This window comes from Callithrix jacchus, chromosome 3, assembly GCF_049354715.1.
Source record: "Callithrix jacchus isolate 240 chromosome 3, calJac240_pri, whole genome shotgun sequence".
NCBI classification, from domain to species: domain Eukaryota; kingdom Metazoa; phylum Chordata; class Mammalia; order Primates; family Cebidae; genus Callithrix; species Callithrix jacchus.
In genome coordinates this window covers 149,191,942-149,215,700 of record NC_133504.1, presented here as the reverse complement: position 1 = coordinate 149,215,700, position 23,759 = coordinate 149,191,942, and the positions used below count along the sequence as shown (strand labels likewise).

Sequence of the window (23,759 nt, the reverse complement as noted above, 5' to 3'; positions counted from 1 at the left end):
CTGTCTCATGGAGTCTAAGTCTCTATGTATCTGGGTGTTAGGATCGTTAGCTCTTATTGTTGCATTGATCCTTTTACCACTATATCTTTGTTGCTTTAAAATCTATTTTATCAGATGCAAGAATTGCAACTCCTGCTTTTTATTTATTTATTTATTTTTGCTCTCCATTTGGTTGGTAAATCTTTCTCCATCCCTTTGTTTTGAGTCTTTGTGTATCCTTGCATGTGAAATGGGTCTGGATATAGCATACTGTTGGGTTTTGGCTATATCTTTTGATTGGGGGATTTAGTCAATTTAAATTTAGGGTTACTGCCATTTTATGTTAACCAGCTGTTTTATCCATTCGTTGATGTAAATTCTTCTTTATGTTGATGCTTTTTACTTTTTGGTATATTTTTAGAAAGGCTAATACTGGTTGTTTCTTTCTATGTGTAATGCTTCTTTCAGAAGCTCTTGTAAAGCAGGCCTGGTGGTAATAAAATATCTGAGTACTTGCTTGTTCATAAAAGATTTTATTTTTTCTTCAGTTGTGAAGCTTAGTTTGGCTGGATATGAAATTCTGGGCTGAAAGTTCTGTTCTTTAGGGATGTTGAATATTGGCCCCCACTCTCTTCTGGCTTGTAGAGTTTCTGCTGAGAGATCTGCTGTAAGTCCGATAGGCTTCCCTTTGTGGGTAACCTGGCCTTTCTTTCTGGCTGCGCTTATTATTTTCTCCTTCTATATTAGGAGAATTAACAACTTGGACATCCACTCAGAGACCTAATTTGAAAGTTGGTAATTACAAAGACGACAGGTGGATAAAGATCATATATAATAATTTAAAAGTGGAATTTCATTCAGTTGCAAATGTGTTTTACAACTACATTTGAAAATTGTAAATCCACTGGAAGAAATTATTTATATGAAACATGAAGAGCAGGAAAATGGGGAATAGGGCTAAATAGTTATTAAAACCTTTCCCATAATGTTTAATTTCTCATGTTATTTCCCCTACCTAGTTTATCTTTTTGTGCTCTAATGAAACTACATTTTTCACACTGACTTGACCAACTTCATCATTCTCTGTTTTTAATGTATTGCCATCTCCTCCTTGGTATGAAGTCAGAGACATTTTCTCATTTTTTTCTTCTTCCTTTTTTTTAGTAAAATGTTTTCCTAAACTCTGAGCTAGAATGTCTTTTAAACTTAGGTGGAAATACTTTTTAAAAAATTTTTAGTAACCCTTAATATCATTATTTGCAGATATAAAGAATGAAAGCGTATATAAAACATGTTCATGTCAGAGAACAAATGTCTTCACAAAAAGTAGAAAACACTTTAGAGGAAATATGTAGATTGAGTAAACAAATCATAGGCTGTCGTTGCAAATTAATTTATTCATAGCAGCCTGACCCAAAATAAGGAGATCTGTCTCATACCTCCTAAGATATTAGAAAGAGTCTGGAGATGTCACAGCAGAGAAATGATGACCAAAAAAAGGTAACTTGTTCAGTGTCACATTAGAACTCTCTCAGAAAACAAAAACTGAAACGTAGGCTTTATATCTTCCAAATCTTTGTTTTCCTTCCCTTATTCCAGATTTACACTCTTTTCTTAATAGCAAAAAAGATATAAATGATCTCTTGCTTTGATCTCCTTTTGAAATTCTATTTAAATTTATACTTTCTAGCTGTTGCAACACATAATGGTAGCATCTTTTTGTCACTATGGTTAAATTACTCTCTTTCACTTAAAAAAATTCACTGTGTAAAGTGACACACTTTCTCTTGTATTTATACAGATTGCTTCAAAATCGACACTGGAAAGGACAAGCACTAAAATCTGGTGCTTGCTGTGACACATTACCAGAAGCAAGGTGGCTCCCAGGGCTACGCAAAAAAGAATGGGTCCAGTGAGGTCCGTTTCATTCATAATGCTGCCATCTGCTGGCTTCATTGGGTTTAACACTGTCAAAGTTTTTTGCCATATGTGATCAAAATGGATTCCAAGTTCTGTATAAACAAAAAAAGAGATAATATAATATAAATATAGAAAAATAAAAATGAGTTACATTCTTTAAAGGTTAACGTACCTGATTAATTTACTTAGCATTTTAATCTTTTTGTTCTATTATACCTTCTAAAGTTCTATATTCTGCATTACACCATCTCAGGTTCTATGCAATATGTAGTAATCTTTAAAAAACAAAATAAAAAATAATTAGGTTTCCAAATAATGACCTAAAACGAATATGTTAGAGAAATAATTCCATCAATGAAAATATTCCCTGATATATGCAGCAAATACAAGCTTTAAATCTAATTAAAATTTGGGAAATTGCAATATACAGTAAAAAATAAAATTGTGGCTAACGAATCAAAAATTTCATCCTATTGTCCATTTAGGTATTTCCTTTTCTCGTATTTTCTGTTTTATTTATTTGTTTGTTTGTTTGTTTGTTTGTTTGTTTGTTTGTTTTTTGAGTCAGGGTCTCCCTCTGTTGCCCAGATCGTGCAGTGGCACGATACCAGCTCCTCCGCCTCCCGGGCTCAAGCAGTCCTCCTGCCTTGGCCTCTTGAGTAGCTGAGACTGTAGGCATGCACCACCACACCTGATTAATTTTTTTTCATAGTGACGAGGTTTCACTATGTTGCCCAGGCTGGGCTTGAACTCCTGGGCTCAAGGAACCGTCCTGCCTCAGCCTCCCAAAGTGCTGGGATTACAGACCTGAGTCACTGCACTTGACCCTTTCTCTGTATTTTCAATTGCTGGCACTTCTGAAATCCTGTCATATCAGCCATGACATAATTTTTCAATTAGCAGTACTATACTAAACTAATGAGACTTAGTCCACATCTGGGTTTTACTTTTACTATGCCTAATAAGAAGAACAATTTTACGCCTAATGCTTAAAGCTACACAGAGAGGAAAGGGGCTATTTCTGCAAGTAAAAGTGATCATGATGTGCACGCATATTTTTGTAAGGTCAATGCACTGTGAAGTTGAGTCTATGTATTCAAAGATTAAATTCTTGAGACAAGTTAATCTTTCTCTTTTATACATGGTAGTGTTCAAATAAAATGCCCACAATCAGTGAGGATCAGTGTTCGTGAGTCCAAACCCATTTAGAAATTTCTAATTATTTTCTCCAATCCCCAGTTTTTAAAGATTTCTGACTGCTGCCTCACAGATCCTTCTGCTAGAATCTGCTTCTCTTATTAATATAAAGCAAATACCTAGCCATTTGACATCCCCAGAACAGAGAAATAAATACTGATACCACATTAGTTTCTTTTCTTAACACTTCTGTAGAGATCAACTAAGCTGTGTCTAGGGTAGATAAAGAGAACATTTCAAAGAGAAGAATATGACTTCACTATTTAGGGACCAGCAATGAAACTGGTTATCCTATAATTTCAAATATCAGTAAGGGTAAGGTGGAGGCTAGGAAGAAATGAAAGCTAAAATATACTGAGTGTTCGCTATGGACTCCACAAGATTTACATGCACTTGTCTTATAGATACACAATCAATCATTTGCTATTATTTTATTTCTATTTTATGCATCCGATAGCTAAGGTTTTGAGAGATTAAAAGCTAAGGCTTTGAGAGATTAATTTGTCCAAAGACATAAAGCTAGTAATATAAAATTGAGGTTTCAACGCTGCACAATCTGAATTAAGAAAGCAGGTATTTAACCATAGAGTTGTGGTTAGGTCGATGTTCATAACCTCATAACGGTTGTCTTTTCTTTTTAAATGAGCCCAATTCTTCCACGTGAAACGCTGTCTTCCTAAATGTATTTGTATGTCACACTCAACTTCCCTTCCAAGGATTTAGTAATCCTTTTTGGTCAGATACAGGGGTACAGCTCAACTTAATCTACAGAGGCACATACCATCTAAATACCTTGCAAAGTTGACTTTCGGTACACAGAATACAAGGTGAACTTTTAATAATCCCCATGACACAGAGGAGCCTTGTTCTAAGAACTCAGAAATTTTCAGAGGGTAAGCTAGGCACTGCTCTAAACCAGAAAATAAAACTTTATTCATTTCATGTCTAGAATGACATTTGTTATTTTAAGTTTGAAAAAAAAATTAAACAGTTAAATTAAAAGCAAATAATTTACATTTCACCTTCCTTGTTTCATGCTTTATCTCCACAGTGCATTCATACATTTATTAATGAACATACACTTTGAAGAATATGAGCAGTTCACCAAGCTTAAAAGGACATTAGAATGTCTAATGTAATTTTTAAAACAGACGACTTTAAAAATTGAGGCATGCTATATATTTTAAATTGATTTATTTTAAATTAATTTCACCTGAAGCTTATGTTCTCAAACTTTTTTTAATTTTGGCATTTATGCTAAAAATTAAAATACATTTTTAGTATTTACCACAATAAAGTGGTATTTAATTCCAAATACTGTTTTCTCAAAAAACATAATAATTTTGTTCTTAGAAGAAACTCAGATGAAAATGCTTTATGCAACATCATTGCTGACGTCAACCATGTATTTACTGACTTAACTAACTCCTGCACGTAATTTAATATCAAGCCATGAGATAGTAAATGAACATAAGCCCATATAAATATTTTCATAATAAAAAAGATTTTATATGCTTTCTACTGAAATATAGCTCCATAATATTTTGTACTTATTTATTATAAGGTATGTGAGAGATTATAAGCATTTATTAAGTATAGATACTCTAATATAACATCTTATTCAAAATAAAAGAAGATAAAACTGCTGTGAAATTTGAATACAAAATTTATTGCTTTGCTGTCATCTAGTGGCAGTAAAGTATATGATACTTTTACTATAAAAGTGAATTAAGATCTCTATTTTCTATGCAAATTGTGGCATTGGCCTTTCACATATAAACGTCAAGCTATGCTACAAATACAAAATACCAAATATCAGTAATTTTCTTATCTGACAGACTAGAATTTACTATTATTCTTGAAGATGTGTTTGTTAACATATTGATTGTACATTAACAAACAGCAAAATTTATCATTCTTACATAAAGCCAAAACTTTTAGACAACAAAACATTTAAGGAATAAAAAAGGACATTTTCAAAATAACATGCTTTTTGTGCAAGGAATGTTCATTATTATAGCTTCGTAATTTTAAAGGCCATTCTGATGGCTGGTCAATAAAAACTAGTAAATGTTATTTAATGTGTTATCCTAGAAATCGTATCTTTTTTATGTCTGAAAAAGACATATCCTGGCCTTTTTTATGTCTTTAGACAGAAGAGGCTAGAAGCTTTCACAAGTCACTCAGCCTGAAGAACATGTTGGATCCAAAAATCCAAATATTTCATGGATTCAAAACACAAAATTATATTAGGTAGTCTATCTTCTAATACAGGCCAGGGCCTATACCTACCCGTCCATCATGGCCTGTTAGAAACCGGACTGCATAGCAGGAGATGGAGGTGAGCGGTGGGCAAGCAAGTATTACTACCTGAGTTGTGCCTCTGGCCACATCAACGGTGTTAGTTTCTCATAGGAGCGTTAACCCGGTTGTGAACTGTGCATGCGAAGGATCTAGGTTGCATGCTTGTTATGAGAATCTAAATAATGCTTGATGATATGAGGTGAAACAGTTTCATCTCAAAACCATCTCCCCCAACTGTCCATGGAAAAATTGTCTTACATAAAACTGTTCCCTGGTGCCAAAGAGATTGGGGACTGCTGTTCTAATACGCTATATATTTTGGGGAAATTCACTCTGAGCTGCATAAAATGAAAAAAAAATCTGTTTTATATTTTCTATTCAAATTGAAAGACATATTAAAGGAGGATATATAGAGTATGGTATATTAATGCAACAAGAGAGACATTTCAGATAATAGAAGAGATTATTTTCAATACATGTTGCAGGAAAAAATTTGTTAAGCAGTACAGAAAGAAAAAGTTAAATTCTTTCTTCACATAATAAGCTTAAACAACTCTTGAATGAAAAATTCAATATAAAACAAAAAATGCAAAAGGATAATTTTAAAATGTGAGCATATATAAGGAGATAGAAACAGTATCTAGAACTAGTGAAGTATATTCTGAACAAAGAACAATTGGAAAGAAATGTTACTAGAAAACATATTCTGAGTTTAAAAATTAATATCACATTTTTAATATGCCCCAAAGACCCATAAACAAATTAAATGGCAAACACAAGCTAGGAAAGAAATGTTTGAAATACATATTCTATACAATAATTAATATTGTTACTATATAAAATCCCTAAAAAACTAGGAAAGAAAACTCTTTAGATTCAATAGAAATCTGAACAGCAACAACAACAAAAAAGAAACATGAAAAATAAAAAGTCAATCAACGTGAGAAGTGTCAAACTTTTTTAGTAACTTAAAGGTACAAAGTATTCCTTTTTCCTTTTTTTCTATGAAATTGACAAAGACATGTCATATTCTGTTCTGAGACTGGAGTAGAAGACCATTTTCAAGATCAGTTGACAATGTCGGTACCTTTAACCCTGCAATCTCACTGTTACGGGTACATCCTGAGGACAGACTCTATAAAGGTCAAAGATGGTTCATGATGACAGTCAATAAAGTATTACTTGTTACAAGGAATAACCATTAAGGTATTTTTAGATTATGGTTATGTTATATAATAAAATTATATAAAATGGTTATAAATTGTTTTCAAATAATATGTCATTATTTTAAAGAATGCATGCATAGAAGTGCTCATGACAGGCTTGGCACAGTGGCTCATGCCTGTAATCCGAGCACTTTGGGAGACCAAAATAGTGGATCACCTGAGGTCAGGAGTTTGAGACTAGCTTGGCCAACATGGCAAAACCCTGTCTCTACTAAAAACACAAAAATTAGCTGGGTGCGGTGGTGTGCACCTATAGTCTCAGCTACTCAGAAGGCTGAGGGAGGAGGATTGCTTGAACCCAGGAGGTAGAGTTTGCAGTGAGCCAAAATTGTGCCACTGTATTCCAGCCTGGGCAACAGAGTGAGACTCCATCCCAAAAAAAAAAAAAAAAAAAAAAATGCTTGTGACATAAAGTAAATAAAAAGAATACAATACTTTAAGTACTCAAATGCATATATATTCATTGAAAAAATAGTATTTTACTATAAAATATGCATGTATATTCATACATAATACATATATACAGATATTCATAGGAAAATAGAATAAAGGCTAGAAGAAGATACATTAAATTCTTATAGATATGTCTTTGAGACAACATTTGAAGTAATTTTTATATTTTTATTCTTATGTTTCTGTGCTTTGCAAATTCTGAAGACAATCAGGAGAGATGTTGGTGAAGTCAGGGAAAATGTTTATCGAGAGTAATTTATAACTTCTAGGTGTTTATTACTTATAGAGGCAAAATGGAATAAACTAGTTAGAGATAACTGATCCAGAAACTTGACTGGATTCTAAAGAGCCAATAGATCGATTGTATAAATCTCTGTGCTGCTCTGAATGGTTTAAATCTTTCACGTTTTCCCATTTTTTAAGGCTGTGTTCATGTGAGGCAAACACCTTAACATCTTGTGATGTAAAATACTGGAAGTTTTAATCTATTCCTTTTACTTGACTCCATGCAAAAGACTTGGAGCAGTTAACAAGTGACAATTTCTGCCTGGTTCTCAAATTTATATCCACCTGGGTTTTAGTTTTTTAACACTTATGTTTCTAGCATTGTATTAACATTCTTTAAGGGCAAAACAGCACATATGGACTGGCTATATATGAAAAAATAAATAAATGGATGGAATAACTCCAAAATCCCCTAAGGACTTTTCAGCTCTAAGAGTCTGGATTTCCTTCTGTCTAGCAGTGTTCTTTACTGGATTTATATTCTTCCTCACCTACCCATGCCAAGCTGAGATGAAAGGTCTTGTAAGAGTCAGGAAAGAAAAAAATACTGGCTTGTCTCCATGTCAACAATGACAACAAAATATTAATTAGAGAAACCATCCACTTTGCTCCCAGGAAAACATAGCAGAAAATAAAATGCGCTGTTATGAAGTGCTTCATTAACTGGGGTGGGAAGGATGGTCACTTTGATGTAGCTACTCTGCAAAAAGATGTCTTCATTATTTTCTATTCTTGGCCAAGGAATTCTAATTTAAGAAAAAGTGAAGGAGCATTTACTAAGTGCAGCAATATCACAGAATAGCCCATATCTGCATCCGATTTCCCCTACACAAACATGCAACAAACTTCCAGTGGTTTAAGTGTTTTGGTTCAGCAAACTCTTATTATATGTGAAATAATCACACATGAAACACTGTACACAGCAGGCTGCCAGCACACATTAGGTGTTAATTATTGCTATTATTCTTTTAGCTGTACACACATTAATAACACTTCCTTAACTTATCTTCTAGCAGAGGAGGCTCTTCATCAAAACTGTCAATGTAAGAAGATTGTGAATAATAATCCGAGTTGGATGCTGGCTGAAAAAATTGTCCTGTGTAACCTGGTGACATGAGCATCTCTGGTGGAACAAAAGAGGCGGGCTGAGGCTGCTCACCAGCTTGTTGTCTAGAAAAAGAAAAATGTGGATATTTATATGTCTAAGAAAAACATATCATGAGAAATCAATGAGATAATAACAATTTTACTTATATGAATTCACTTCATTTTTATGAGCATTTATTCATAAAAGAAACAACTTATTTAAATTTAACTTTCACCCAAGAATGTCAAATAACTGGTTATGAAAAGGCTTCTGGAAAAATAATCCATGCCAACAAATATTAATTGAGCATGTACAACATACTGAATGCTTCCCCTCATCTTTTCTCAATTAAAACTCTATAAGGAAAAAGCTGTATTTCCAATCCTATTTTACAGAAAAAGACATAGAAGTTCACAGAGTCTGGTGTGAAGCTTTCTGAGCCGTTCTCTGCTCGCCACACAATTTTTTACTGATATTCAGGGGCAGTCACTAGCCATGAAGCCCCTTCAAATATGTGGAAGCAGCAAAGGAAAATGATAACTTTAATAGTATAGTCAACTGACAGGAAAAATAAATAGATACACTAATTGCTGTGCATAAGGAAACACACATCAGTTGTGGCCATTTCCAGACAGTCCTTGCCAACAGAATTGTCTCTGAGTTCCTAGCTAAATGTATTATCTAGTTGGCTTTAGTGTCTCTTTATTTTATTTGTACAAATTTATGGCATATATATAAAACTTTTTACATGCATAAACTGTATAGTGGTCAAGTCAGAGCTTTTAGGGTATCCATAACCCAAATAACATTTCTTATATGCATCAACTAATTTCTCACCACTCCTCTCTTACTCCCTCCCCCTTCCAAGTATCAACTGTCAATAATTCCACTCTCTACCTCCATGTGGACTCTCTTTTAGCACCTTTATGAGTAAGAACATGTGATATTTGATTTTCTGTGCCTGGCTTATTTCACTTAAGATAGTGACTTTAATTTCCATCCATATAGCTGTAAAAGACATGATTTTATTCTCCCTGTAACCTTAGCACTTTGGGAGGCTGAGGCAAGTGGATCACCTGAGGTTGGGAGTTTGAGACCAGCCTGACCAACATGAAGAAAACCGGTCTCTACTAAAAATACAACGTTAGCTGGGTATGGTGTGCATGCCTGTAATCCCAGCTTCCCTGGGATGCTGAGACAAGAGAAACACTTGAACCCGGGATGTGGAGGTTGCAGTGAGCTGAGATCATGCCACTGCATTCCAGCCTAGGCAACAAGAGCGAAACTCCACCTCAAAAACAAACAAAAAACATTATTTTATTCCTTTTTATGGCTGAATGGTATTTTGTTATACATATAATACATTTTCTCTATTCATTCATCCATTGGTGGACACTTAGGTTATTTCGTGCCTTTGCTGTTGTGATAAACATGTGAATGCAGGTAATTTTTGACATATTGATTTATTTTTCTTTGGGTGGATACCCAGTAGTGGGATTGCCTGATAAAATGGTCATTCTATTTATAGTTCTTTGGAAATTTTTCATATTGTTTTCCATAGAGGCTAATAATTTACATTCCCACCAACAGTATATAAGAGTTCTCTTTTCTCCACATCTTCATCAACATCTGGTACTTTTTGTCCCTTTAACATGAGCCATTCTGACTGGGAGATGATGATGTCTCACGGTTTTCTAATTTTCATTTCTCTGATGATTAGTGATGTTGAGCATTTTATATACATTCGGCCATTTTATATACATTTGGTCTTTTGAAAAATGTCTGTTCATATCCTTGCCCACTCTTTTTCTTTTTTAAAAATTTTGTATTTCCATAGGTTTTGGGGGAACAGGTGGTATTTGGTTACATGATAAGTTCTTCACTGGTGATTTGTGAGATTTTGGTGTACCCGTCACTTGAGCACTACACACTGAACCCAATTTGTAGTCTTTTACCCCTCACACCCCTCTTTCCCTTTCCCTTGAGTCTCCAAAGTTTGTTGTATTATTCCTATCCCTTTGTATCCTCATAGCTTAGTATCTATCTATAAGAGAGAGCATTCAATGTTTCATTTTCCGTTCCTGAGTTACTTTACTTAGAATAATAGTCTCCAGTCCCATCTAAGTTGCTGCAAATGCGATTAATTCACTCCTTTTAATGGCTGAATAGTATTCCAAAATCTCTAATATCCCAAATTTACAAGGAACTCAGACAAATTAGCAAGAAAAAAAAAAAACAATTCCATCAAAAAGTGGGCTAAGGACAAAAACAGACAATTCTCAAAAGAAGACACACAAATGGCCAACAAACATATGAAAAAACGTTCAATATCACTAATAATCAGGGAAATGCAAATCAAAACCACAGTGCAGTACCACCTTACTCCTTGCCTACATTTTAATGGGATTGTTTCAGGGGTTTTTGGCTGTTGAGTTTCACGGTTTTTTTGCTGTTCACTGGCTGTTTTTATTGCTGATTCAATCTTGCTACTCATTTTTGGTTGGAGACCAAAGCCAGATGGAGCTAGACTTGGCAGGCTTCTGCTCAGGCCCCCTAGTCATGAGTGCATGCACCAGTCATGATCGGTGGGAGTAAAACAGTCCATCGAAAAGTGGGCTAAGGACATAAACAGACAATTCTCAAAAGAAGATACAGAAATGGCCAATAAACATATGAAAAAATGCCAACATAACGGATAATCAGGGAAATGCAAATCAAAACCATGATGTAATACTGCCTTACTTCTTGTCCACTTTTTAATGGGATCGTTTCAGGAGTTTTTGGCTGTTGAGTTCAGTTCCTTATATATTTTGGATTTCCATCCCCTGTCAAATGAATAGTTTCAATATATTTTCTCCCATTCTACTAACTGTCTCTTCACACTGTTTATTTATTTATATTTTGCTGTACAGAAGTTTTTAATTAAATCCCATTTGTCTATTTTTGGTTTTGATTCCTATTTTTGAGGTCTTAGTCATAAATTATTTGCCTAGACCAATGTCCAAAAGTTTTCCCTATATTTTATTCAAGCATTTTTACAGTTTTAGGTCTTATGTTTAAGTCTTTAATCCATCTTGAGTTTATGCACATTGTGGGAGATAGGAGTCTGGTTTAATTCTTCTGCAAATGGCGAAATTCAATTGTCCCAGCACCATTTATTGAAAAGGGTGTCCTTTTTCCCACTTATGTTGTTGTCAGCTTTGTCAACGATTAGTTATCTGTAAATTTGTGACCTTATTTGTGTGTTTCCTATTACATTCCCTTGATCTATGTGTCTAGTTCTATAGCAGTACCATGCTGCTCTGGTTACTATAGCCTTGTAATACAATTTCAAGTCAGGTAATGAGATGCCTCCAGGTTTGTTCATTTTGCTTGGGATTGCTTTGGCTGTTTGGGCTTTTTTCTGGTTCCATATTAATTTTATGATAGTTTTTTGTAACTCTGTGGAAAAATGATGCTGGTATTTTTATAGCAATTACATTGAATCTATAGATTGCTTTGGGCAGTATGGTCATTAAAACAATATTAATTCTTTCCATCCATGAGCATGAGATGTTTTTCCATTTTCTGTGTCATGCACAATATTTTTTCATCAGTCTTTTGTTCTTTTCCTTAGAGATAGCTTTCACCTCATTGGCTAATAAATGTGTGCCTAAATTTTGTTGATAATTATTGCAAACAAGACTGCCTTCCTGATTTGTTTCTCAGCTAGATAGTTATTGCTGTATAGAAATGCTACTGATTTTTTATGTTGGTTTTATATCCTGCAGCTTTAGTGAATTCATTCATTAAATCTAAGAGGTTTTGGTGAATTCTTTAGGTTTTTCTAGAAATAAGATTATATCATAAACAAACAGGGATAATTTCACTTTCTCTTTTCCAATTTGGATGGCTTTTATTTCCCTCTCTTGCCTGATGTGTCTATATAGATTTTCCACTACTATATTGAATGGGAATGTTGAGAGTGAGCATCCCTGTCTTGTTTCAGTTCTTAGAGAAAATGCTTTCAACTCTTCCTCATTCAGTATGATGTTAGCTGTAGGTTTGTCATAAACAGACTTTATTATTTTGAGGTACATTTCTTATATTCCTAGTTTGTTGAGGGTTTTTATTATGAAAGTCTGTTGAATTTTATCAAATGCTTTTCTGCACCAATTGAGATAATCATATGTTTTTTGTCCTTGGCTCTGTTTATGTGATTTATCACATTTATTGCTGTGCATGTATTAAATCATCCTTTCATCCCTGGTACAAAATCTGCTTAATCATGATATTTTTTTGATGTGCTGTTGCATTTAGTTTGTTAGTATTTTGTTGAGGATATTTGCATCTATCTTCATCAGAACTACTGGTCTGTGGTTTGTTGTTGTTGTGTCCTTGTCTGGTTTTGGTATCAGGTGTCACTGGCCTTGTAGAATGACTTAGAGAAAACTCCCTCCTGAATTTTTGGAAACAGTTTCAGGAAGATTGGTATTAGCTCTTTTTTGTACATTTGATACAATCTGGCTGTGAATTCATCTGGTCCAGGCCTTTCCTTGGTTGAGAGACTTTTTATTGCTGATTCAATCTTGCCACTCATTATTGGTTGGGGGCCAAAGCCAAATGGAGCTGGACTGGGCAAGCTTGGGCTCAGACCCCTCAATCATGGGTGCATACAGCAGGGGGTAATATTTTCTTTCAAACATTAATCTTAATAATAAAGCCAAGAATAACGTATTCAACCTTCTTTATGTGAATAAAGAGTGACCAAAAGAATAACTTATTTTGGAAAAAAATCCAAAGATACAGAGGAAGAGATATACGCTTAATCATTTACAACTTAAATGTATGCTCATTAAAAGCAAGGACCTGATGTAATACTATTTGAACCTGAATTTATGGTGATTACCTGTTATTTTTCACTTAGCCATGTGTAATATTCCACATCTATTTTCTAGAAAAGTAGGCACACCATCAGAAATACTGGTAGAAAGAAACTATAAATAGGAATCTGAATGGTTTTTTTGCTGATAAATTCCCCCAATATCCATATTTTTAACATAAACCTTTCTAGAAAAATGAAAGGGACATATAAAGATGACTAAATGGACCAATGTCTAAGTAAAACTATGTCATTGCCATACTTGTCTGGCCTCACCATAACCTATCCCAGGTGCTACGAATCAGGCTTGAGTAAACATAACTTTCACAATTATTAGCTGCAAAGCAACCTCTGTGAGTGAGTGGACTATTTCAGGTGGTAACTGACCCATCCCCCTCGAAAAGAAACAAAATTTTGCAGAAAAAAATGTATATGTCCATCAACAGTCATATACTGCCCTTTTCCTTTTCCTCCATCCATCTCTGCTCCTTCATACAGAAAAAAACTCCCTCAGGAGCTTGAGTTTGACTGTTCTTATTGAAATGGAGGTATAATATCAAAATTTCTCTATCACTTATTTAAGAATGTGAAATTTAAAAATTTGTCCCATAAAGGAAAACAGCAAATTCTTTATTTGTAAAATTACCATGCTCACTTCTGATAACTATCTAAATTTAAATTCTCTCATTCTTTATCTTAAATCTTTGTATCCCATCTCTGTAATATTAAACATTGCATCTCAATGTTTAATTGAGATGCAATGTTTAATATTACAGAGATGGGATACAAAGAGACACACCAATACCAAAAGAATCACATTATTAGTCCAAAGTACGACCCCAACAATTCTGTAAATGATATGGTATGGGTCTGTGTCTCTATCCAAGTCTTAGGTTGAAATGCAATCCCCAGTGCTGGAGGTGGGGCCTAGAGGGAGGTGATTGAATTATGGGGACAATTTCTCCTGAATAGTTCAGGACTATTCTCGTGGTAGGGCTATTCTCGTGGTAGAGTTCTTATGAGATCTGATTGTTTAAAAGTGTGTAACACTTCCCACTTCTCTCTCTTGATCCTGTTCCTTCCATGTGAGATGCCTGCTCCTTTGCCTTCCACCATGAGTTAAAGCTCCAGGAGTAGCTGCTGCCATGCTTCTTGTTCAGCCTGTGGAACTGTCAGTCAATTAAACCTCTTTCCTTTATAAGTTATCCAGTCTCAGGTATTCCTTTACAGTAGTGCAAGAATGGCCTATTATAAGAAATTGGTACTGAGGAGTGGGGCACTGCTATAAAGATATCTGAAAATGTGGAAGTGGCTTTGGAACTGGGTAAATGGCAGATGTTGGAAGAGTGTGGAGGGTGCAGAAGACTACAAGAAGATGAGAAAATACTGGAACTTCCTAGAGACTCATTAAATTGTTATGACTAAAATGCTGATAGTGATACGGACAATGAGATCTAGGCTGAGAAGATCTCAGAAGGAGATGAGAACCTTAATGGGAACTGGAGTAAAGGTCACTTTTGCTATGCTTTAGTAGAGCCTGGGGGCATTGTGCCCTTGCTCTAGGGTTGTGTGAAATTTTGAACTTGAGAGTGATGGTTTAGGGTATCTAGTGGAAGAAATTTCTAAGCAGCAAAGCATTCATGATGTGATCTGGCTGCTTCTAACAACCTATGCTTATATGTGTGAGCAAAGACAGGATCTGAAACTGAAACTTATATTTAAAAGGGAAGCAAAGCATAAAATTTAGGAAGATTTGCAGCCTGGCCATATGGTAGAAAAGCCCATTTTAACAGGAGGAATTCAAGCAGGCTGCAGAAATTTGCAAGTAAAAAAAAAAAAAAAAAAAAAGAAGCTATGTGCTATTAGCCAAGAAAATAGGATAAGGCCTCCAAGGCCTTTCAGAGACATTTGTGGCAGCCCCTACCATCATAGGCTCAGAAGCCTAGGAGGGAAGAATAATTTTGTGGGACAGGCCTATGACCCTGCTTCACCTCATAGCCTCAGGATAATGCTCCCTGCATTCTGGCCACTCCAGCACTAGCCTTGGTGCAAAGGAGCCCAGGTATAGCTCAAGCTCAGGTCACTGTTTCAGAGGATGCAAGTCATAAGCCTTGGTGGCTTCCACTTAGTGTTAAGCCTGCAGGTGCACAGATGGCAAGAGTTGAGGGTTGGAAGCCTCCACCTAGATTCCAGAGGATTTATGGAAAAGCCTGGATGTTCAGGCATAAGCCTGCTTCAGTGGTGAAGCCCTCATGGAACACTTCTACTAGGGAAGTGTGGAATGAAAATGTGGGATTGAAGCCCCCACACAGAGTCCCTCACAGTGCAGCTGTGAGAAGAGGGCCATCATCATCCAGACCCCAGAATGGTAGATCCTCCAGAAGCCTGCACCTTGCATCTGGAAAAGCCTCAGCATTCATCACCAGATCTTGAGAGCAACCTGCAAAGCCACTGGGGTGAAGCTATCCAAGACCTTGGGAGCCCACCCCTTGTATCAGTGTGGGACCTGGATGTGGCACATGAAGTCAAAGGAAGAAGTTATTTTGAAGCTTTAAGAAAGGGGTGTTCAATCTTTTGGCTTCCCTGGGCCACAATGGAAAAAGAATAATCATCTTTGGCCACAAATAAAATATACTAACACTGATGATTGCTGATGAGCTAAAAAAAATTACAAAATTATCTCATAATGCTTTTAAGAAAGTTTACGAATTTGTGTTGGGCCATATTCAAAGCCATCCTGGTCTGCATGCAGCCTATGGGCTGTGGGTTGGACAGGTTGGCTTTAAGATTTAGTGACTGCATTGCTGGGTTTTGAACTTGCATGGAGTTTTCTCTTTCTTGTGGTCAATTTCTCCCTTTGAGAATGCCTACACCACCATTGTATCTTGGAAGTTACTAATCTGTTTTTTTATTTTATAGGCTCATAGGCAGAAGCTACTAGCTTCATCTCAGGTGAGACTTTGGACTTGGACTTTTGAGTTAATGCTGGAATGAGTTAAGACTTTAGGGAGCTGTTGGGAAGGCCTAATTTGTATTTTGAAATGCGAGGACATGAGATTTTGGAGGGTCCTCGGATAGAAGGATATGGTCTGGATCTGTGTCCCTTCCCAAATCTCATATTGATTTGTGATCCCCAGCTGGAGGTGGGACCTAGTAGAAGGTGATTGGATCATTGGATAGACTTATCATGATATCTGGTTGTTTAAAAGTATGTGGCACCTCCCTCTTTCTCTTGATCTTGCTCCTGCCATGTGAGACTCCTGCTCCTGCTTTGACTTCTGCTATGAGTAAAAGCTCTCTGTGGCCTTCCCAGAAGCAGCTGCTGCCATGCTTCCTCTACAGCCTGTGGGACCAAGAGCTAATTAAACCTCTTTGCTTTTATAAATTACCCAATCTCAAGTATTTTTTCATAGCAGTGTGAGAATGGCCTGATACAGTAAATAACCCAATTCTAATGTTTAGGAGTTTTTTCCCAAAAATTTTCTATGAACAACCTTAATTTTAAGTACATATCATAAATTGACATATAGTCCCCTATGTCTTCTGGTATTATCCTTTTTTTACTAAGTGGCACCGACTCTGAATGGCTATGCCAATGAGTTTTCATACATTCTTAAAGGATCTTTCAAGCCTACAATATCCTTTCATGAAAAAAGTGTCTGAGATAATTGGTCTGGACACTTTACTATTTCCTCTATTAAGCCTATAGTCCTTGATGATTAACCTGTTAGAGGTAACGTAATAAGTCAGATTAATATGCTCAATATTTAAGATGTTAAAGTTTTGTATTTGTACCACAAACACAATGAGAGATGTGCAGAATATGCCAAGAAAATGTAACTTTTCTCCTGTATTACACAACATCTCCATTACCTCTGTGATAAGATAAACACTGAAGTGCTAATTTCTAATTTAGCACATTATTAGAGACAAAATAAGCGTTATCTGAATTAGATAAAAAGAAACACTGAACTCTGCTGGTTGAATTTAAATTTTAGCTTTGTTAGTAAACACCTCCTCTTCCTTAAAAATCATTTCAAACTACAGAGAAGTGACTGTAGGGCTCCTTTAGAACAATCAGCAAATTTCATTTCTGAGTACGTATAAATACATATGCATTCATTGAAAAATAGTATTTTATTTTAAAATATATATATATAATATGCATGCACATTCATAGGAAAATAGAATAAAGGTAGCGGGAAGTACATCAAATTAAAAATAGTCATTTGGAGATAAGATTTGAAGTAATTTTAATATTTTATTCATATATTTCTATATTTTCCAAATTCTATACTGGATACCATGAGATATCTGATAGTTTTCTAAAAGCAAAAATGTTGGTGGAGTCAAGGAAAATGTTTAACAAGAACAGTTCACAACTTTTTGGTGTTTATTAATTCTGGAGGCAACATACAATGAACTAGTTAAACATAACATTCAAAAACATATCTGTGTAACTTACCTATGTAAATTTCCAATTAAACCTATAAATTTAGGCAATCTAAATGCTTTTGGTAAGACGTTATCAAATAGGATGAGTTTGATGGTAGCATGAGTAAGGGAGTGGTAGCTAGGAGAATTGGCTTCTGCAAAATTCCTAGACTCTCGTTGGTCCAACTGAGTACACAGTGATATCTTAACTGTGTTTGAAATACTAGAAGATCAGGTCTGAGGATTCAAAAAAGGTGATGATTCCGTATTTTTCTGTTAAAGTAATACCAAACCACCAAAAGACATTTTTCCAATTGCTCACACCTTTCTGCAACAATATATGTTTCTTTTTCTTCCAAATAATATAAATAGATTTCACATTTCAAAAGTTGGAAAAATATAGCCTCAGTAATTTCCAACCACTTATAAATAGTGGTTGGAAATTATCCCTATCTGAATGACTGAATAATTATGTTTTTAAAAAGATAAAGATCCTACTGATTCATTCTAAAATAAGATGACTTATTTTTAAATATAAATGTCTTCACTGTCTCAGTGAGCATAGTCACCCAGCTTTCAGAACAGTACATCACTGAGCCAAACAGGCTTTTTAATACAAGCTCTCATACTTTGGACATGGATGAAGGAAGAAAGAGAGTGAAAGAGAGAGGCAGAGACAGATAGAGAAACAGAAGCTGAATTATTGATTGTAACTATTGTCTAGGTTTCTACATCTTTTGCCAGGATGATGATCATCTTGTTCTGATTTGGGGTGTATTTTAATTGAACTATTCATGGTATTAATAAAAGATCAAATCTCTGGAGTTCCTTTGATGTACATAGTAAATCACTGACCTGACTCCATGTTTTATATACCTCATAAAACTACCACAGCTACAATGCCCTTTCCTAATTCCTGAGACTTACAGCATGGATTGGAACTTAAATGTTGCCGCATCCAAATCAGGACTTTGCTTTAAATGCTAAGCATCTGAAGCACGGTAGGCCATCAACCTGGTACCATATAATTAGGAGCTTTCATTACCTAGCTATGTTAATTTCCATCTCTTTATCATCTTGATTTTGGGGAAATGTTCAATCAAATGGGGAAGGAAAATTAGAGTGTGTGGGATGGGTGGATGAAGCTGTGGTTCATGAGTCCTTGCTTAGGGAAAAAGTTTATTTGTCTCTTATTGAACATTTTAGTTTAATCTGAAAATATCAATGCTACCCCAATGCTTATCTTATCTGGAAAAGAGAGTGGAGAGAAGAAACAGAAGGTTCAAGGCAACTAGTTCCTTTCCACAAAACAGAGCAAAGCTTAAAAAGCCTAATTGATAGTTCTTGTTGTGGATTGTAAATTTAGAGTGACCAACTTTGTATACATTAGTGCTCAAACTACTCCCTGTGCCTCAATCATTTTCTCGTTTTCTCTTCACCTTCCAAAGTGTAAATCATAAAATGCAGCCTGACTAGTGCTAGGCAGGAAAGTATAGGAGTGTAAATTAGATACAATTCCAGATATTTAACTTTTCCAGCTTAAAAAAATTATATCGCAATATAATTCCCTATCCTCTAGAGCAGTACCTCAGCAGGTGTAGCTAGGAAGAAGTTTGCGAAAGCAGCATCTATCTGCTCACACCTGTAGGAGTGATCAATTAGTAAAAAGAGGGCCCATTTTTTTTTTCTGGACAGTGTTGGAACAGGAGACTCCCCACTGCCTGTTATATGTATTCTGTCTTTTCCTCTTTCTACCTGGAGATTTTAAGGGTGTGTGTGTGTTAATAACAAAGCTTCAAGAATTAATATATTTGAAATATACCATACATCCTAATTTATGGTACAGTTTATTCCAATTATCTAAACATTATTATAATAGCACTGATTTTACACTAAAAAGGTCTTCATTTTACAATAAGTCATGTGCTCAGACTAGTTATAGCCCTAATCAAACAATTTTTAGCTAAAATCCTAACTGCATTTCTTACTAGATGTGTAACCTCAATAAAGTCTCTCAGTTTCTCTGTGTGCCTGGGTTCTCATGCAAAATGGTAATGATAGTGCAAGTTGAGTATCGCTTATCTGAAATGCTTGTGACAAGAGTGTTTTAGATTTCAGATTTTAATGCATTCTTGAACAGTTGCATAATACATACTGGTTGAACATCCTTAATCAGAAAATTAGAAATCTGAAATGCTCCACTGAGCATTGCCTTTGAACACCATGTCAGTGTTCAAAAAGTTTTGGATTTGGGGACATTTCAGACTTCTGATTTTTGGATTTGGGATGCTCAACCTGTAGTGCCTAACTCATAGGGTGCTTTAATGAGTTAATGTGTATAACTGAGGATCCAATGAGTTAATTTATATAATTTCAGAACAGTTCCTAATATATCGTAAAAACTCAACATATTGTAGTTATTATAAAAGTTGAAGAGTCTGACCCTCTTGCCTTCTAACCTAGACCCACACACACACAAATCCATGAAATCAACTATTTAACAAAATACAGTATACTTAAGTGACTTTAGGTAACAAAGTGTCGATTGCTTTTTAAGTCATATTTATATGAATCAGTAATATTTATATGATGGTTTTACTTTAATACACTCCTTCTTACACATCACAATTTTTTCATCACAATTCCATGAAGTAGATATTATTAATATTCTTATATTTCAGATTAAGACAGTCAGAAAAGTTAAGTTGTCCCTATGTCACAGACAAAAACTGCCAAAGCCAGAATTTGAACCAAATTCTTCTAACTCTAAATGCCATAGTTTGCCACTAAGAAATAGCAACTATTAAATTCTTAATCATTTTGTTTCATTTTCAACTCAAGTTGAATTTTTACCTCAAATAACTTTCATATTTTGTCAGGTTTACCTTAATTCCATCATAGCACTTTTCATATAATAATTACATATTTAATTGCCCAATTCTTCAACATAAAAATATTAAATTGCATGAGAGAAAAGACTACGAGTTCATCATTAGATTTGTAGTGGCATTCTTAATTTCTGAAACACAAGCAGAATCTCAATAGATGTTCATTAAACTAAATGAAATGTATTTCTCAAGAATTGTCCTGGAAAATATTAGACAAAATGAAAATGCTTTCTGTTTGTCTAGTGTCTGTATCCCAGCTCCCTGTTAAGTGATGTTTTGAAAAGAGGAGATAACCTTGGGCTGAGGTGATAAATCGCATTCATGGAGAACTTGATTACTTTCTCTGCCCTTTCCTGACATTTCTTCTTGGCACTTTACTGAGATATATTGAGGCAAACATTGGCTTTTCCCAAAGAAGGCTCCCTCTCTGGAAATCCCTGTCATAATATTAAGACTTCTTAAAACAAGAATAATACAGCCCAGAGTGGGCCCTCACGCCTGTAACCCAGCACTTTGGGAGGTCTAGGCAGGCGGATCACCTGAGCTCAGGAGCTTGAGGCTAGCCTGGGCTACATGGTGAAACCTTGTCTCCACTAAAAATTTAAAAAAAAAAAAGGCTGGGTGCGGTGGCTCACGCCTGTAATCCTAGCACTTTGGGAGGCCGAGGTGGGTGGATCATGAAGTCAAGAGATCGACACCATCCTGGTCAACATGATGAAACCCCATCTCTACTAAAAACACAAAAAATTAGCTGGGCATGGTGGCACGTGCCTGTAATCCCAGCTACTCAGGAGGCTGAGGCAGGAGAATTGCTTGAACCCAGGAGGCGGAGGTTGCGGTGAGCCGAGATCACGCCATTGCACTCCAGCCTGGGTAACAAGAGCGAAACTCCGTCTCAAATAATAATAATAATAATAACAAAAAGCCAGGCATTGTGGCACACACCTGTAATCCTAGCTACCTGGGAGGCTGAGTCACAAGAATTGCTTGAACTCAGGAGGCAGAGATGGCAGTGAGCCAAGATTGCACCACTGCACTCCAGTCTGGGTGACAGAATGAGACTCTGGCAAAAAAGAAAGAAAGAAAGAATATTAAGTACTTACTTTCTAGATCCATAAAGGTTTCCATAAGCATTAGAGTTATTACCACTCTGCTCCTGGTTATCAATAGTAAAATTAGACTGGTAAAAATCAGAGTCAAATTGTGCCAAGTTTGACATCCTGAAAAATAAAGAGTATGTTTTTAGTAAGTTAGTGAGTCAATAAAACTTAGTTTGAGATATTTACAAAGCTCAATTGACAATGTGGTTATGGCTGGATTCCTATCAGAAAACAAGGTATCCTGTGAATGGGATCAATAAAGTATCTTAGCAATGGTGTAGTAATATATGCTAGAAAGTTATTTACAAAATGTGTAATCTTCAACTACTTTTTAAAAAGTTTTCGCAACCTGGACTGTGGCTTCTAATAAGTTGACTTGAAAGAACTAATCTCTAAATATCTTATTCTTAGCAATTTAAGGGAAAAAGTTTAAAACTTGGTACACATCTAGAAGAATTTCCCTAAAACAATTTTTAGGGAAAGTAAAAAACAATGTCAGTTTTTTACTTTAAGCGCATGTGTGCACACACACACACATGCACACACACACACACGCATTCTTGTAGCAATGATTATTATTATCTACAAATGGCTGATAATAACAATGCTCCTTCTCAAAGCAAAACCAATAAACTACAAATGTATTTCCTTGTTCTATTTGGCAATTCTTAAAAAGTGTTTGGAACATTTTCCTTTTTCTTTTGCTCTGGATATTACACCTGGGCTTCTGGCAGAGTCAGAGAGTAAAAAGACTCAATCCCGCTAAGGGGTGTCTTTTATTCTCTACACTCTCTCTATAGTTTTCACTCACTTCTGGGAGTAAAAAGGAATGATTTTTTTAAATTAAACTTAATGGCCAGGAATACCAGAGGAAAATATGAAGAACTGAGAGAAGGAAGAGGTATGGGAGAAGAAGACATTAGAGAGGTAATAGTGGCTCTTTGGATTAAAAAGTAGAGAATAGAGAAGAGACTCTTCAACTGGACAAATGCGGTCATTCAACTCAACATTTAATTCTTTATTTTTCTTTGAAAACCTTTGTATTTTAAAATGGTGGATTTAAAAATCACTAGGAGTAATCCATATACTTATAATAATCTATGGAATATACTTATAAGAAATATCAAAAGAAATTGCATAAACAGCCTCAACTCAAAGGGTATCATTAATCAAAAATATTAAAGTAACAATTGTCAAATATATCAAATTTGTTCAGTTCAATAAAAACACAAAAAGATGCAGCGATTCATACATTTGATGTAATAAATCAAGATTTTTCATTAGTAATGTGTCTAAAAGTAGCTATAAATTATGTAAACTAAAATCAGGACTTAGTGATAAATCTTTTAACAACTTATAATTTAAAGAACTTAAAATTTAATAGGATAACTTTCTCAACACATAAAAACATGTTATTATAAAGCATAGAGTAATTTATTGAAAATACACTAAATTTTCATAACATGCAAAGCTTTATGTAATGTGACTATTGGTAATACATTTCTTACATAACCTAGCTTTGTATTTTGTTTAAATGCCAAGTCTTTTAAAAGGATCAGACACATACCTCTATTTATTTTTGTGGAAAGATCCTCCAGCAAATGTAGCTTTGTGTGAGAAATTTAAAGCAAATCCATTGGTGAAAAGATGATGTACTGGCTATATATATACCTTTCTAAATTTGTACCGTGACACGCTGAGCAGATGCTACAGACAAAAATAAAAAAGCCTGCCAAAAGCCAAATACAGTATCTTATAACACTTATTGTGGTTTACAAACACAGTGAATAGTGTACAGACATACAATTTGATCAATATGGAAATTGTGGAAAGATAGATACAGTTTCCTTGTATTTTAATAGATATGATCTCATCTCATATCTATTAAACTGAGATAAGATCATTTATTTGAGGCAAGCAGTTAAAAACTAAGAGGCCTTAATGTCCCTCCATTTCATGGATTTCCTGATAATATGCCGTAAAAATCAAAATATGGCACATGACTTATCGTGAAGATCTCAGCAC

The 23,759-nt window shown here is 35.1% G+C and overlaps 1 protein-coding gene across 2 annotated transcripts in view; it reads right to left on the bottom strand.

Annotated features, from left to right (window-relative positions):
* The window catches only part of YIPF7 (Yip1 domain family member 7), a 29,374-nt gene extending 6,002 nt beyond the window's left edge, over positions 1-23,372 (bottom strand). Inside the window, exons 1-4 of one of the 2 annotated variants that reach the window (XM_054253394.2) lie at positions 23,302-23,372; positions 21,738-21,854; positions 8,373-8,534; positions 1,846-1,993 (exon numbers count right to left, since the gene is read on the bottom strand). In XM_054253394.2, the coding sequence (XP_054109369.2) occupies positions 1,846-1,993; positions 8,373-8,534; positions 21,738-21,853 (426 nt within the window). In that variant the 5' untranslated portion in view covers position 21,854; positions 23,302-23,372. Of the gene's footprint in view, positions 1-1,845; positions 1,994-8,372; positions 8,535-21,737; positions 21,855-23,297 lie in introns of both variants that reach the window. The other variant, XM_054253396.2, reaches the window with a different exon arrangement.
* Between the last annotated feature and the right edge of the window lie 387 nt (positions 23,373-23,759).